This window comes from Protopterus annectens, chromosome 17.part0, assembly GCF_019279795.1.
Source record: "Protopterus annectens isolate FY-2018-M chromosome 17.part0, PAN1.0, whole genome shotgun sequence".
Lineage (NCBI taxonomy): Eukaryota > Metazoa > Chordata > Ceratodontiformes > Protopteridae > Protopterus > Protopterus annectens.
Window position 1 is genome coordinate 740,036,048 of NC_056751.1, and position 14,945 is coordinate 740,050,992.

The following is a 14,945-nucleotide window of genomic DNA, read 5'->3' on the forward strand; positions in this document are numbered from 1 at the left end:
CCCACAGCTTGGAAAGTGGATGCTCTCTCATTCAATTGGAGCAATCTTCACGTGTATGCCTTTCCACCTCTGCCTCTCCTCCCAAAGGTACTGCTGAAGGTCAGACAGGACAAGCCAAACATGATTTTAATAGCTCCAGATTGGCCTCACAGCACTGGTACCCATTACTGAGAAGTCTGGTACAGGAGCCTCCATGGCCTTTGCCTTCGATTCCTCACCTGCTGTCTCAGGAGAACAGTCATTTACTCAATGTCAAACTTCATTCTCTACATCTGACAGCCTGGCATATTCTGTTTTAAACCCTGGAGGGTCTCAGCTTCCACAACAAGTTTTGAATGTTATTTTGGAGGCCAGAAGGCCTAGTACAAGGAAAGTTTACGCAGATAAATGGAGGAGATTTTTATTTTGGAGTACAGCAAAGGACTTTGATGTTTCTAAACCTAATTTAAGTGTTGCTCTTCAATACCTTACTGAGTTATTGGACAAAGGTTTGTCCTTCTCCTCTATAAAGGTTCATGCTGCAGCAATTTCTGCTCACTATGACTGTGACCCACCATTATTTTCTCAGCCTTTGTTTAAGCAATTCCTTAGAGGGGCAAAGAATATAAGACTCCCGAGCTCCTACTCCTGCTTGGGATCTCAATTTTGTGTTGGAGAAACTCACTCTACAACCTTTTGAGCCTGCAGCATCGGCAGAGTTGAAATATTTATCATGGAAGACTGCTTTTTGTTGGCCATTACCTCAGAAGGGTTTCTGAATTACAGGCCCTTACGGCAGTTGAGCCTTTCTTAATTTTCCACAAGGATAGGGTGTCTTTAGCAACCCTTCTTTTATGCCTAAAGTGGTTTCTAGTGTGGCTTTAAACCAAAATATTCACTTGCCTACTTTTTATGCAAACCCCCAAAATAAAGGGGAAAGGATTTTGCACACTTTGGATATACACAGACAGTTGCGATATTATTTGAGCAGAACTAAAGGGTTCAGGCAGTCTCAGCAGTTGTTTGTTTCTTTTGCTTTGGGTTCTCAGGGCAAACCTGTTTCAAAACAAACTATTTCTAAGTGGATTGGTCTTTGTATTGCTTTCTGTTATTCCCATCATGGTAAGAAGATTCCAGCTGGGATTAGGCCTCATTCCACTAGGGCTACTGCCACTTCTACAGCTTTTTTAAGGGGGGTGGCTACTAAGGATATTTTGGAAGCAGCTACTTGGAGTTCAGTGCATACTTTCTCTAAGCATTACCACCTTCCACTTTACTCTAAATCTAGGGCTGGATTTGCCACTGCAATTTTACAGGGCATGTTGGCAGCTCCTAATGCTTTATAGTTTTGCCATCCTCCCTTACCTCTGCTTTGGGATTCTACCCATATGTAAGGACTGCAGCAATGTGAGATGAAGAACATAGTACAGTTTTGTACCTACCAAAAATGTAGATGTTCAAGATCCACATTGCTGCAGTCCACTTACCCTCCCTCCTTCCCTCTGTTGTTGAAGGTGGTGGTGTGGTTTGTGTTGTACATATTGTAAATATGGTTAGTGCACGGGTGGTTGGTTAGGTTTTGCTGGTTTTTGGCTTTGGCCTTTCTTGTTAGGGCCTTCTGACATCTGGGGCAAGAAAAGACTGAGGAAATGACGTCGGTCATGCGCTTTTGTACCCTGACGTCCTGATGTCAGTTTTAAGCGCCTTGACCGTCGTCAGCCTAATACTTTGGTATTACCGAGGACAGCGGACTACCCATATGTAAGGACTGCAGCAATGTGGATCTTCGAACATCTACATTTATGGTAGGTACAAAACTGTACTTTTCCAGGAGGGGTGTAGATTGCTATAATAGTTGCATATTTTGGGGGTTAATTTCAAGTTGAGTAAGTAGTAGCTTAGAATTACTGAATGTAGGAGGGTTTGGTTCTAGTTATTCAAGTTTGTGTGTGTTTTTATAAATAACAGCTATGCCTCCACCGGTCTGTCTTACCTATGGATCTTGTAGCCTTGGGTTAAAATTTCATTATTGCTTATCTCAGGTGTTAGCCAAGTTTCAGGTAAATCTGCTTTGTCAGGGGAGTAGAGTGAGAGAGAGAGACATGAAATTTGTTATTTGCTAGGCTCTTAAGATTCATGTTTAGAATTAAGTCCAGTAAGTAATGCATACGTGGAAAATATTATACAATTCTACAAACTGTTGTCGTTAATGCACAGGCAGCATAAGAACACGCACATGCAAAAAATAAAGTACAACATTAACTATTGCAGGCAAATGAGCAGCGAGGGATGTGGGTTTAAATTTGTTGAGCAATTTTTAAGCTGCTGGTTTGTACGGGCATCACTCTACAGGGATTAGAGGTTACACTGAACTCATTGACTAGAGTTTGCATAGACTCTTGGTATGATAAAGCAGTAGTTGTGAGACAGCAATAAGGCTTGGTAGAAGTCCTTCATGAAACAAAGATCCAGTCGCTCTCCAGTTCTAGCATCATATATTACAGGTCAAAAAAATAATTTTGACAGAAGCATTGTACTTTTCAAGGAGTACAGTAAAAGATCTCCTGGCATTGACGGTGTAGAAAACATCAAATTGCACTTGCGTGATGAGCTCACAATGCCAAGGGACGTGTCAGCTTCTTGTACCTAAAGCAGGATTTTTAAAAATGGTGCCAGTAGCACATTTAGCTTATCTAAACCTCGCTCTGGACATTAATTGGGGGGGGGGTAGGCAGGTTATCTGTACTCAGTATGGTAGGGGAATGTCTGAATCAAACAACATTAGAGAACCTGGCCTCACTGAGCACCAAAAAACTATCTCTAAACAAAAGGACAAGGTAGGTACCAGAATTGTCTTAAGTCTTAATAGCACTCCGGAGAAGTAGCTGAAAGGGACTCCATACAGAGTCCCTGTCTACACATTGTGATAAAAGTACGAGTAATTATTTATTTTTTTATGGTAATCAAGAAAAGTTGGCTTTATTTGCAAATGATAATATTTAGTACCTGAGAAATCCAGAAAAGGACATCTCAGTGTTGTGGAGCATCTAGAGACAGTTTCAGCTCTTTTCGGGATATAAAATTAATGAAGAAAAAACAAAGGCTATAGCTTTAAATGATGAACTCAGACATGAATAGGTTCAGCAATACCCATATTTATGGAGACATGATAAGATGAGGTATTAAGGAGGCTTATGTTATGGCAGCTGAGGGTATGTGGGATGAGATGATAAAAAAAAAAAAGATAACACAAAAACTGAGAAACTGGACGCTCTTTTTATGGACACTGATAGTAAGATGCAAGCAGTAAACATGTTTTTAGTCCCTTTCATTTTATATACAGGTCAGGCATATTTTTATCAACCAGAGAAGTTGTGGGCCATAATTAATAGAGAGTTGAAGGAGTTTGTCTGGGAGGGGAAGAGGGCAAGATTTAAGTGGGATAAGTTAAGCCTTCCCATAGAACAAGGTGGTTTAGCATTACCTGATATTTTAGAGCTACTTAGTTGAGGCTCATATACATCGCACAAGTAAAAGGTTATAATTCAAAATGGAAAGGGGTGATGCTAAAGCGGGGGGAGGGGCGGGTTCAAGAAGTGGAGAGTGGGATTTTGTATGCAGATCCTTAAGAATAATATGAAATAGGCAAGAGGGGGCTGGAATTTACTGGAGAAACCTAGAAAAGTAACCAAGGTATTGGGAGCAAATAGCTTGAGAGGCAAAGGTAGTAGAGTGGGATGAGGCCAAGGTGATGTTAGACTACAGGTTATAGACTGCCTTCCTTACCAGGAATTGGTATTAGGGGTTCCTGTAAGAAGACCGAAGATGCATTCTTTCAAATGCATCTTGTTCGAACTTAAAAGAGTGAAACGGCAAAACATCGACGCGGCTTTTAAGTGAATTCTTTCCCTGGGAAAGAATTTGCTTGGCCACTTCATTACTTTGCCGTTTTCGGCACTGTAGTGCTGTCTCGGAGTTGGTATATTTAAGTAGGGGGGTGTGGGGAGCGAAGCCCCCTACGTAATGTAATGTTTAAAGTGTTTTGTTTTTTATTTATTTATTTTATTTTTTTGTTGGAGCAGCGATTTTTTTTTTCCCTTGGAAAAAAATCGCTGTTCTGACAGTTCGACATTGTAAGCTTTTGCTTACATAAGGTCGATTAATCACCGTTCGCTTTTTTTAAGTGTTCGGTGATCTAATATAGACCCGTATTAGTATATAAGCAGAGAGAAAGAGTTAGGGAAATCTTAAGTGAAAGGCCTACTCTTATGGGGTTTTTAGTCCAATCTTGGGCAGAAGCTGCTGTTAAAATAGGATAATTGGTAGGGCGTATAAAATACTGTATGATAACTATACGAATCAGTCAGATGATAGAGAAGATTGGAAAGAGAGACTGGAAAAGCTGTTTACAAGAGAATAGTGGGAGGACAAATGTAGGATTCTCAAGTATGCAACTAAGTCCAGAAGGTTTAAGATCATTGCTTGGAAGTGTTTACATAGGTATTTTTGTACCCCTAGCAAACTTCATATAATTTTTCCACAGGTAGATAGCAAATGTTGGAGGTGTGATGGGGATGAAAGTGGTAGTTGGGAACATGAGATTAGGGAGTGTAGTGAGTTGACAAATTGTAACAATTCCCTACAGAGTACTTTCTCACAAATATTGGGTCAGCAAGTGGCTGTTACCAAGGACATGATTTTTTTGAGCTGAGACAGGATTTGAACTGCCTGATATAGCAAGGCCTTATTAAGGGATAATTCTGTTGGCTGCTCTAAAAGCAGTTACCAGAAAATGGAACCTAAACTGTGTTTGAAGTATTGAATATTGTAAATGAGATAAAAGAACTGGAAGAGGTATCTTTAGAAAAGGGAAGGAGCAAATTGTATAGAAATAAGTGGAAATTGTATGAACAATACATGCAGAATAATATTCAGGAGAAGGAGTGAGGTTTAAAGGAAGGCAGGAATTCAGTGATTTCTGTAACGCTGGACTGCTGATAACTACAAAGAAAGGAAATAGTGGGACGTATAATGTATGCAAGTGGAAACATGGATATGTTTTTTCTCTTCTGTTAATGTTTGCCTGTGTCTTAAGTGATAATTTACTAAAGATGTTTAAATGACAACTATTAATTCAGCTGTTGCAATGTTCACTGAAATGCTTCTTTGGGATTGAACTGTAAACTAAGCCATTTTATCAGTAATGAACTGTGCCTGTCTGAAAATTCAAAATGGTATATTTCTGTGTTTTCACGCTGTGCTATATCTGCAGCCATGTTGCTGACAGTACTATGTAAATTTATGTAGTTGTACAATATGTTATATGTTTAGTTGTATTGTCTGACCTGGGTCGTGACTGAAAAGGTTCCTTGGATCAGTTCACCTACGCAGTTGTCAGATGTTAAATAAATAAATCATCAACTGAAAATTATTTCTTTTAGGCTGGCCCAATTTATCTTAGCTTTTTGATTTTATTTCTTAAGAGTTCTCTCTTCTGGATTCTCTTATTTCCTTTTCTCTTTTCTGAGTGTCTCAGGCTTCACCCAGGGAATTTAAGCATGCCTGATGGCCGGCTACGTTCACAGTTAACACTTGCTGGATATTGGATTCTCAGTGGAACCCCTTTTCTCCTCAGTTCATCTTGTACAATAGCAAATGAGGTTTATGGCTGTAGCAGTTAAGCAAAAAGGTATATGAATATTCCCTCCCATCAGTGACCAGGATGTTCTTGCTTTAAGCACTATTCCTTTAAATGTATGTGTGTGTATATGTATGTATATATACGTTTGTATATAAACACACACACACACACACATTTTCAGAGATACATGTCTTGGGTAACATACTTTTCTACCAGTCATGTGGAATCTGTCAATTTCCAGGCCCAAGCCATCAGGGATGTAAGAATGTCTTCATACTAGCCTGTGAAAACATTATGTGAGTTCCTTCTCAGGAATTATTTTTGTTATGCCACTGATCCTTAAGTTACTCCTCTAGTAGTTAGTCTTATAATTTAACCAGCTATTCCTTTACTGTATATACTCAAGCCATAGTCTTTTGGCTTTTAGATTGCATTATCTTGTACGGCCTTCTGCTCACACACCATTTTTTTGAAATGTTGTCTGTAACCAGGTTTTCCATTATTGATTCAGTTATCCTTTGCTCTTCTTCTCTTTATGCTTTTGCTGATCTCTTGTTTGTCTTTAGCTTCCTTAAACAGGGTTCTCTCAATTTTAATAGTGTTTATAGGCTTATTTGCACTTTTCTTTTCTTTTTGTTTAAGAGGCTCCCACAGAGCTCTGGATTAAGCAACCATTATGGTTAGGCTCCTCCCAGAAAGTTATTGGCTTCCACTTCTTTTCTTACCACCCCAGTGTCATAACAAGTCATCCAATCATAGGATGCGAAAGGCTCTCTCTCCAAACAGGCACTGTTGCCTCCCCTGTCTCTACCCACTAAGCTCCATAAAAGGATGGTTTGTTTGGCATAGCCATCGCAGTCCTGACTGCTCTACAAGACTACTGGCAGGAGGCAGCTTCTCTTCAGTTTATCCCAACTTGGAGAGTTGTCACTGAGGACTTGGGGTGGCTTTGATGTTATCAGGGCTAGCCATGTCTTAGAGCTTTTAGATGCTCTTCCAAAAATAGCTTATCTTGGGAAGCAGGTCATCTCTGTAGAGCCCTACAGGGGATATAGACTGTTGTAGTCCTTTAGACAGACGCATACACATTCTGCATAATATTTCCATGTATGTAAACAGATGTGACTTCCGTCAGATTCTGGATCATCTCATTGTCTACAATTAGTGCTGGCAAGTTAGTTTCTGGGTAAAAACCATCCAATAACTCACATCATGCTGTGTCAGGATGTCTGGATATTGCTGCTGGAGATGATGAGTTGTTTTGACACATTACCTTTTGGAGACCTGACTGTAAAAAGATTTGAAGTGCAGGAGAAGAGAGAATCTCAAACATCGCTGTTCACACTCAAATTTCTTTTTTTTGCAGGGGGGGAAACCCTCCTGCACTCTTCATTGTGGGATGAAACTTCACCACACCCCCAAACTTATATATACCAACTTTGAGATTGCCATACTTTGGAGAAAAGGGATTATCCCAAGAAATGGCCATCTTAGTCTTAGTATGTGTAAGTCCATTTTTTCGGGCTTTTGGTCTCAGTGGTTCAGAACTCGATCTTGCGAGTTCTGACGTTTCAAATGGTTATCACCAGAAAGCCTTTTACTCACCAAGTTTACTACTGAGTGGAAGAAGGATGACTAGGCATCCTTTGCCATCTGTGTCATTTATTTTACATGCAGTTCCGATAAATTTCATCCATAGCTATGGTTTTGGTCAACTTCCCAGTGAAATGCATGTCTCAGGATCTCTGCATATCATTACTGTAAGAAGGTAGAAGTGCTACCCTAAACCAGCTCATCAAACAGCTCCTTAAAGTTGTTATTTTGCTTTTCCCACCTTAGAAGGACCGTCTTCCTCCTTGGAATTTGACCATCATGCTTCCATGGGTAAGAGACTTGTCAATCCTATATTTGAACAGTCTGGTTTGATGGGTATTGTTCTTATCTTGGACTAGACTGCTCTTAGTGGCCATCACCCAGACGATGTGTGAGCTGCAGGCCCTTCTTTATAGGGAACTGTGTCTCAGAGCTTTACTAAAAGTTGTACAGATCCATCAATAAACCAGTCCATTCATTTCTTTTCTTATCTTAGTGTGTCTTTCATAGAACAGTGGTGAAAGGCTAGCTTCATTTTCACCTGAAAAAGATGTGTGTGCATGGGTGCAAGAGAACAGAACATTTCTTCTTTTGTTTTGTTCCTACTAAAAATGGCTTGCAATAAATAGTCTTATCAAGTGGATTGCTGAATTTTTTTTTTTTGTTTGCAACAAGCGGCTAACCACTTTTCTGGAAATACCGGATCCAAAGACTGCTCCACTACATTCGTAACTACATCCACTTCTTGCTTCATAAGTGTAAATGTTATAGATTTTTGTGCCACAGCTTCTTAGTCATTAGTTCTCTCCTTTACTAAGCTCTGTTGTTTGGACTGTGATTCCAGAAGATCTGCTTCCGTTCCTTTTATTCATGCTTCAGCATTTTGTCCTTTTAGTATAGCCTCCCATGTTGGTTTACAGTTAGTTACCGCAAAGGGCCTTCAGCGGTATATATAACAGAACTGTACCTACACTGAATAATGTTAGAGTGGGAAAAAAAGGGGAAACTGCTCTGGATTCAAAGTATTATTGGGCACAATCAACCAGTCCCAATGGCCCATTAAATGCTTACCAGTTTTTTAAATGCTGGTATTGGATTTGTGGTCAAACCTGAGCACTGTTGTATAAACTGGAGCAACTGCTTGCTACAGTTTAAAAGTAAAAAATAATTGTTTTCTTTCTTTTATTTACAAAACCAGAATGCTGTAACACCCCGTGTGGGGTATAAATTGTGGCAACTCAGGTCTTCTTCTTCTTTCGGCGTTTCCCGGTTAGGGGTCGCCACAGCAGATCACCTGTCCGCTCATGATTGGCAGTGGAGTTTTACAGTGTCAAGTTGCCAGCCCAGCACCCAACCTTCCACAGAAGGCACACACTCACGTCTAGGGCAAATTTAGTGTGTCCAATCCACCTACTGCATGTCTTTGGGATGTGGGAGGAAACCGGAGCACCTGGAGGAAATCCACGCGACCACAGGGAAGACATGCAGACTTCGCACAGAAGGCACCCCAGCCGAGGATTGAACTGGAAAACCTCTTGCTGTGAGGCGGCAATGCTAACCGCTGCACCACTGTGGCCGCCCCCAAGTATAAAACCAAAAAAATAACTTCTGCCTTTTTTTTTTTTTTACAAGTAAAATTTTATGAGGAAGGAGTGGGGGCAGGGCACAGAGACAGGATGTAATTTCTGGTTGTGGACTTTTGTTTCTCTCTCTTTTTTTTTTTTTGCTGTTCTATGGAAGAGCTGGGGCAGGAAGGGAGTCGCCATGTGTTTGGCTGTTTTTTTTTTTCCTTTTTTGCTCTTCTTTGGAAGAGGTGGGTCAGTAGGGAGGGTTGGAGTGCAAGTTGTTAAATTTTAATATGAGTTGTTCACAAATTCATGCATTAGTAAAAAGTAACCAGCCATTACTACAAGCTCCCAGATCAAATGAAAAATATGGTTTCATATATAAGCAATCATCACAGCAAGTGGCCTGCTCTTGCTGGAAAACTAAATTGTATGTAAAACTGTAACACAAGACCATGATTTGTTTAAATTTTTCTATAAAATTAGTAACGTAACCATGATTTTATATTCAATATTCCCTTGCTGATCATTTGTCTTAAATGGGGTGTCAATTGGATGTAGTGTTGTGTGTAGTGAGCCCTTAAAAATGTAATGGGTTAAATGAATTATTGCCAAATAAAGTTTTTTACTTTACATCTTGTTTCTGACTTGCTGTAGATTTCTTGCATATAACAACTGCATGTGGCATTCAAGACTTGTGCTGATGGGCGTAGTTTGATAAAAAAGAGGTGTGGCTAATAAATGGAGTGCCATTTTTTTCCTGTAATACAAAAATGTAAGGCAGTAGGGTTGGGGCAAGGTGCAGAAATGGCATCTTATTGGTTCCAGCATTTCAGTATATCCACACAGAAACATATACAGTGGTTATACAAAAGGACAAGTTATTAGATTAGTTATATAGGTCAAAGTCACATGTAAGATTTTGTATAATTTCAGTATTGCGTATTTTTGTAAAAACAGTTGAGAGTATAATGTAACAACAATCAGAAGGATAAGTATTTAGAATAGATATAGAGGTAGAAATCACATATAATAGTTTTTTTTTTAATTTTAATAACACACTTTTTATAGCAATAGTCTTCGACCCTAAACATACAGTGTAAAATGTAACAGCAAACTTAGACCCTGTTTTTAAGGAACACATTTGAGATGAAATTCAGTGAAGGTAAGTGTCTTTACCAGATCAAGGCTGATTAGCTAAAAGGTTGAGTGTTCTTAGCCTGGGGTGCTACAGCCTAACCAAGTTTTGGATAAAAGGGATATTTTTTATGTTTATCGGGAGAGAATTCCATTTTTTAGTTATGCATTGAGAGTAAAGAGCTTCTCCAGCAGTGTTGTTAGCTTTAGTTATCTTTAGTAGTGATTTCTTGTTAGAACGAAGAACTCAGCAGAGTATGGTTGCAGGATATTGTGGAGGGCAGAAATGCTGTCCGGTTGGTCAAGTAATTGGTGAGCTATGGTCAGTTGGTTGTAGAGCAGGAGGTTGGGCAATTCTATCCAATATTTGTTTTTGTGCTTGGCAAAGATGAGATGTACAAGTAGATTCAGTGCAAACATTTTATTGTAGCACGTTTCGAGTTTGTCTAGATCTGATTTCTTGATGTTGATGAGTATTAGAGAAGCATATAGAAATGTGGAGACTAGATGGGTTCTAGCAATAGTAGCTTTTGTGTTTGTAAGGAATATTTTGTGTCTGTATAGTGATCGGAGTTTTTCATGAACTTTTTTTGAGTGAGCTATGTGTAAGTCGAATTTCATGTTACAATCTATGATAGCTCCAGGAAGCTTGATATGGGTCACAGGAGAAATGATTGTGTTGTTTGTTGATGATATAGTAAAGGATTTGGGAGGGGCATTGGTTTTAGTGGGTTGGAAAAGCATGAGCTTTGTCTTACTGCTTCTACGAATGAGCTGGACATTAGCTGGCCATGATTCTACCTCTGAGAATAATTGCTGGGTTATATGTTGTAGTAGTTGGCGTGGGGAAGCAGTGCATATTAGGATAGAATCGTCTGCGCACTGAACCAGGGAAGCATGTGTAGTAGCACTGTGTAGGTTGTTAGTGATTAGAGTAAACAGGAGGGGCCCCAGGATGGAATCCTGAGGCACTCCTTGAGTGACTGGTAGGAGGGAGGAGAGATTATGCCGCCATTTAACCATTTGCTGTCATCTGGTTGAGTAGTCCTGGATCCATGTTATAGCGGTACGGCTAAGACTGAGATTAAATAGAACTGAAGTGAGTGTATGACTGTGAGGAATATGGTAGAGAGAGTTCTATACAAGATGTTAGTGAACAGTTTTATTTATTTGTGTACCCTCTTTAACTCGTGTAGTGTACTGATCCATATGGTCCTTTCTCAGAGTCAACACTTTTCATTAAAATTTGTTTTAAAACTGTATTTTGTTGTTGATGACTTGTGAGAAGAGAATTTTTTTGTGTGTTTTACGAGTTGAAACCTCAGTAGATTTAGAAGTAGAAGTCCCAAAGGCAACACTCTCATATTGGTTGGGTATGTCTTGACACAGAGCATAAAAAGTATTAACATGGTTTTGTATTGTATGTAATAGTGTTTCTTCTTGCAAATCCATGTTTCATAAAACTAAGATGTTGGTATTTATGAGCTGGTTGGCATTAACATGTAGCGTTCTATCATGCGTAAGGAATTTAATGTTACCCATGAAGGTTAAAGGGGCGTGAGCACATAGTCTGAAAAGGAGGGTGTCAGAGAGAGTTACAGAGCATTATTGCAGACCATGTTGAAATTCATTTCTTTTTGTTTGTATTTTATCTTTCCTTCAGGGTAAAGCTGCCACCAGATCCACAGCATTCTCCAGATATTTCACCTCAGAAGAAACCCCCAGATCCCCCTCCAGGTAAGTTTAAGTAGAATGTTCTAATTTCTAAATGAATCATTTGCACAGACTCAGCAAAGATGTCAGCAGCACTTGAGATAACATTTCTAAAGATGATCTGTGCTGGGTCTCAGTATTAATAGCAGAATAGTCAATGAAGCATAACTTGTTCAGAGTGACTCAGAGAATCTGTAATGTTTTTCTGGTCTGGAAGTTTCACTGTGTGTTGTGTAACTGACAGGTTACTGGACTGTGCAGTGAGGTTTCATTGCACCTGCTATCTAACAGTTACAAGATATTTTCCCAACATTACTGTTAAGCTGGAGTCAGCAGTTTGGTCCACATTAGATTGCTTTGTGTATTATGAAAGTAATAACATGACTTTAAATGTGAAAGAATTCGCAGTGGTTTTGCAAGGTCCTTGGTAGTGTTCAAAAGTTTTTGAATTCCAGTATCAGTAATAGTGAAATATTTTTGTCTCTGTGTGAACTGCTGGAGTTTGTCTTTGTTCTTTTAAAGACATAGTCATTAAAAATGAATCTTTCTGTATAAATGTCGACTGTTTCCCTGCACCAGACCCATTGTGGTATTTTCTGTAGCAGTAGTTTTAATGCTGATACCTACAACAACTACAGCCTACATTGGATGGCTTTCAATGAACTGTGGCAGAAGGTTTGCTAGTGCCCTTGTCTAGCCAGCTTGCAGCAGTAGCAGTATGTTGATAGCCTTAGCCATGATGTGTGCATCCCTTGGAAAGAATTCTTAAACTGACACCCATCTGCAGGTGCTTTCATCTGTTCTTTATGTATAGTTATAGAGCCACAGTTGGACTTTCCTTGATCTGCATTACAAATTTCATATGAGCTTACTGTCAACAGCGGACAGACAGTGTAAACCTTTTCTGTTATTCATGTCTAAACCAGTGCAGGCCTGAAATCTTGAGGTTGTTGTTAAATATTTTACAGTATAGCCACGTACCAGGAAATGTGTCGCACCACTGCAGTTGGCATGGCAGTGCATAATCTACTAAGCCAGTAGCCAGGAGAGGAGAGGCCTCTCTGCTGACAAGCCTTTCAGCAGCCCTGAGATGTTGTCCTGTCTCCGGAGGGAGGCAGTGGGAAGATTATCACTGTACCCAGAAGCCCATGGCACTCCCTCAAGACAGATGGAGACAATTCAGTCGATCATATCCATTTACATAATTCCTTTAGGAAAGTCCTTTCTACCCCTCAAATTCCTTCCAGATGTACCACCGGTCTTGAAGAAATTGCAGAGGTAGAAGTCTCAAAAACTACTGCAAAAGAGCCATTCAGCCAGTTACAACAGACCATTCAGGCTGGGGTCCAGTTTTCCAGTTCAGAGCCCCCTGCCCTTCACCACCTGCCCTTTGTCCAGAGTGTTCATAAATGCATGGCAGTGGTCACGGCTCACCCTGAACTGTCTCCAGGTGTTTCCCAGGGATTCCCAGTGTCCGACTTCCTTGGCTTGTCCCACCACCACCTCAGGCATCATCTCATTCAAGCCAGGAGGAACACAATAAATCTTTATTTCATTTTTGCATCTCTCGGGAAAGTCATCCTTATTGCCCTGCCAGTCTATTAGTCTATTACTTTCATAGGCTTAAACTAAACACTGTCGGATGTCAGCTACCCAGACAGATCAGAGTTTTTCAGACATTCAGAGTCATGTCAGGATCATTCTAGCCAACAAGAAACTACAGGCCAGAATGGTTCTGTCCACACAGACAACATGTCTGTAGTTAACAGTATCAAACAAAACAAACCAAACCCAGTCCTCTTGTGTCGACTGTGTCCTGCCAATGGAGCGTAGAATCTCCTCTCATGGGGGTCATGTAGCAACGCATATCCTGGGAAACCAACATTGTAATTAACAGATTGAGTAGAGCTATCTCATGCCTCTCTCACGAGTGGTCTCTCAATGATAAAGCATGAATTTTTTTCTGAATGGGGTCGGTCATTCCATGCTGCTTTTGCTTTTTCCCTCCAAAAACAGCAAATGCAGACTCTTCTCTCTTTCCTCTTCCAGGCCCCCCCCAGAGGACGCTCTGACAGGATTGGGCCCCAGGGACTTCTTTATGCCTTCCTCCATTTGAGAGCCAAATTGATTCTCATTGCTCCTTACTGGCCTCGGCGTTTGGTTCCCTGCCTCCATCGCCACCCTTTGGTGCAGCCGTGGCATCTGGACCCAGTGCCTTAGGCCTCTGACCCTGACCCTGTTATACATCATAGTTTCTTTTAAAAATCCTCTACCAGAATATTGATCCTTTTCTTTCCCTGTTCAGGCAGTCCTGGACTTCTTCTTTTTTTTTTTTTGCCTTCTCTCCCTTTCTCACAGTCAGAGAGTTCAAATTGGCTGCTATCTCAAACTTTCATGTCAGGATTGCAGATCACATGTTATGTCCCATAGGGCTCTGTAGGGCCTTGAAAAAGGAATTTCCTGCTAAAGCCTCCAATCAGGAATCCTCCTCCTCAATCCCGAGCCAGCTGTTTTTGTTTCTTGAAAAAACTTATTTCTAAACTTTATATACATGAGCCAGGAGGTGTCACAGAGAGGGTGTCTGAACTTCATGCTCTATCGGTTCGACCCCCTATTTTTTTTTCTATCAAAGAGAGAGAATTGACCCTTTTTGCTACCTTTGCCTTCTCAAACAATCAATCAACCACCAATGATCTCCCTGTATTTTCCCAATTTTTCCCAAACAGAGCCGACAGACAGAAACAACATTATCATTATCTTGATGTCCACCCCCAACTCAGATATTATTTGGACAGAAAAAAAAAATTAGGAAATCTGATCAACTTTTGTTTATTATGGATAATATAGACTTACACTATTACTATCAGTGCCACTTGGGCCACCCTCCTACCTTTGTTTTCCATTATAAATTGACTTGGCCTCCAGGACAGAGCCAGTTTTTTGGCTCTACAGTCCTCAAGAGTCTGTTCCATTGAGCCACCCAGGATAGAAATTATTCAGACCTGGTCCCTTCTTCCATCCTGTAAGTTTTGTTTTCTTCCTTTTGGAAGTGTTTGTTATGAACCCATCATCAAAAGAAGAAGGCGAGAGAAGACAACTAACATGGAACGTTATGGTAGGTACATAACTTCTTATTCATCTCAGTACCGTAACTGCCTATGCCATCAGGAGCCTTTTACACAGAGTAACTTCTGGAATTACTTTCTCACTATCCTCTGCTCAGACACTTCCTTCTTTTTTCCCTTTATCATCCTTATACTTGGGAGGGTTATCCTACTTGTGAACATTGCAACATTGTGTGTGTCTGACTCCTGTAT

At 40.2% G+C, this 14,945-nt stretch overlaps 1 protein-coding gene across 7 annotated transcripts in view; it reads left to right on the plus strand.

The window, feature by feature from the left end:
* The window catches only part of ARHGEF11 (Rho guanine nucleotide exchange factor 11), a 4,318,379-nt gene that overhangs the window by 3,894,641 nt on the left and 408,793 nt on the right, over positions 1 to 14,945 (plus strand). For all 7 annotated transcript variants that reach the window (XM_044059024.1, XM_044059020.1, XM_044059026.1 and 4 more), the window contains one exon: positions 11,579 to 11,652. In XM_044059024.1, the coding sequence (XP_043914959.1) occupies positions 11,579 to 11,652 (74 nt within the window). The remainder of the gene's footprint in view (positions 1 to 11,578; positions 11,653 to 14,945) is intronic.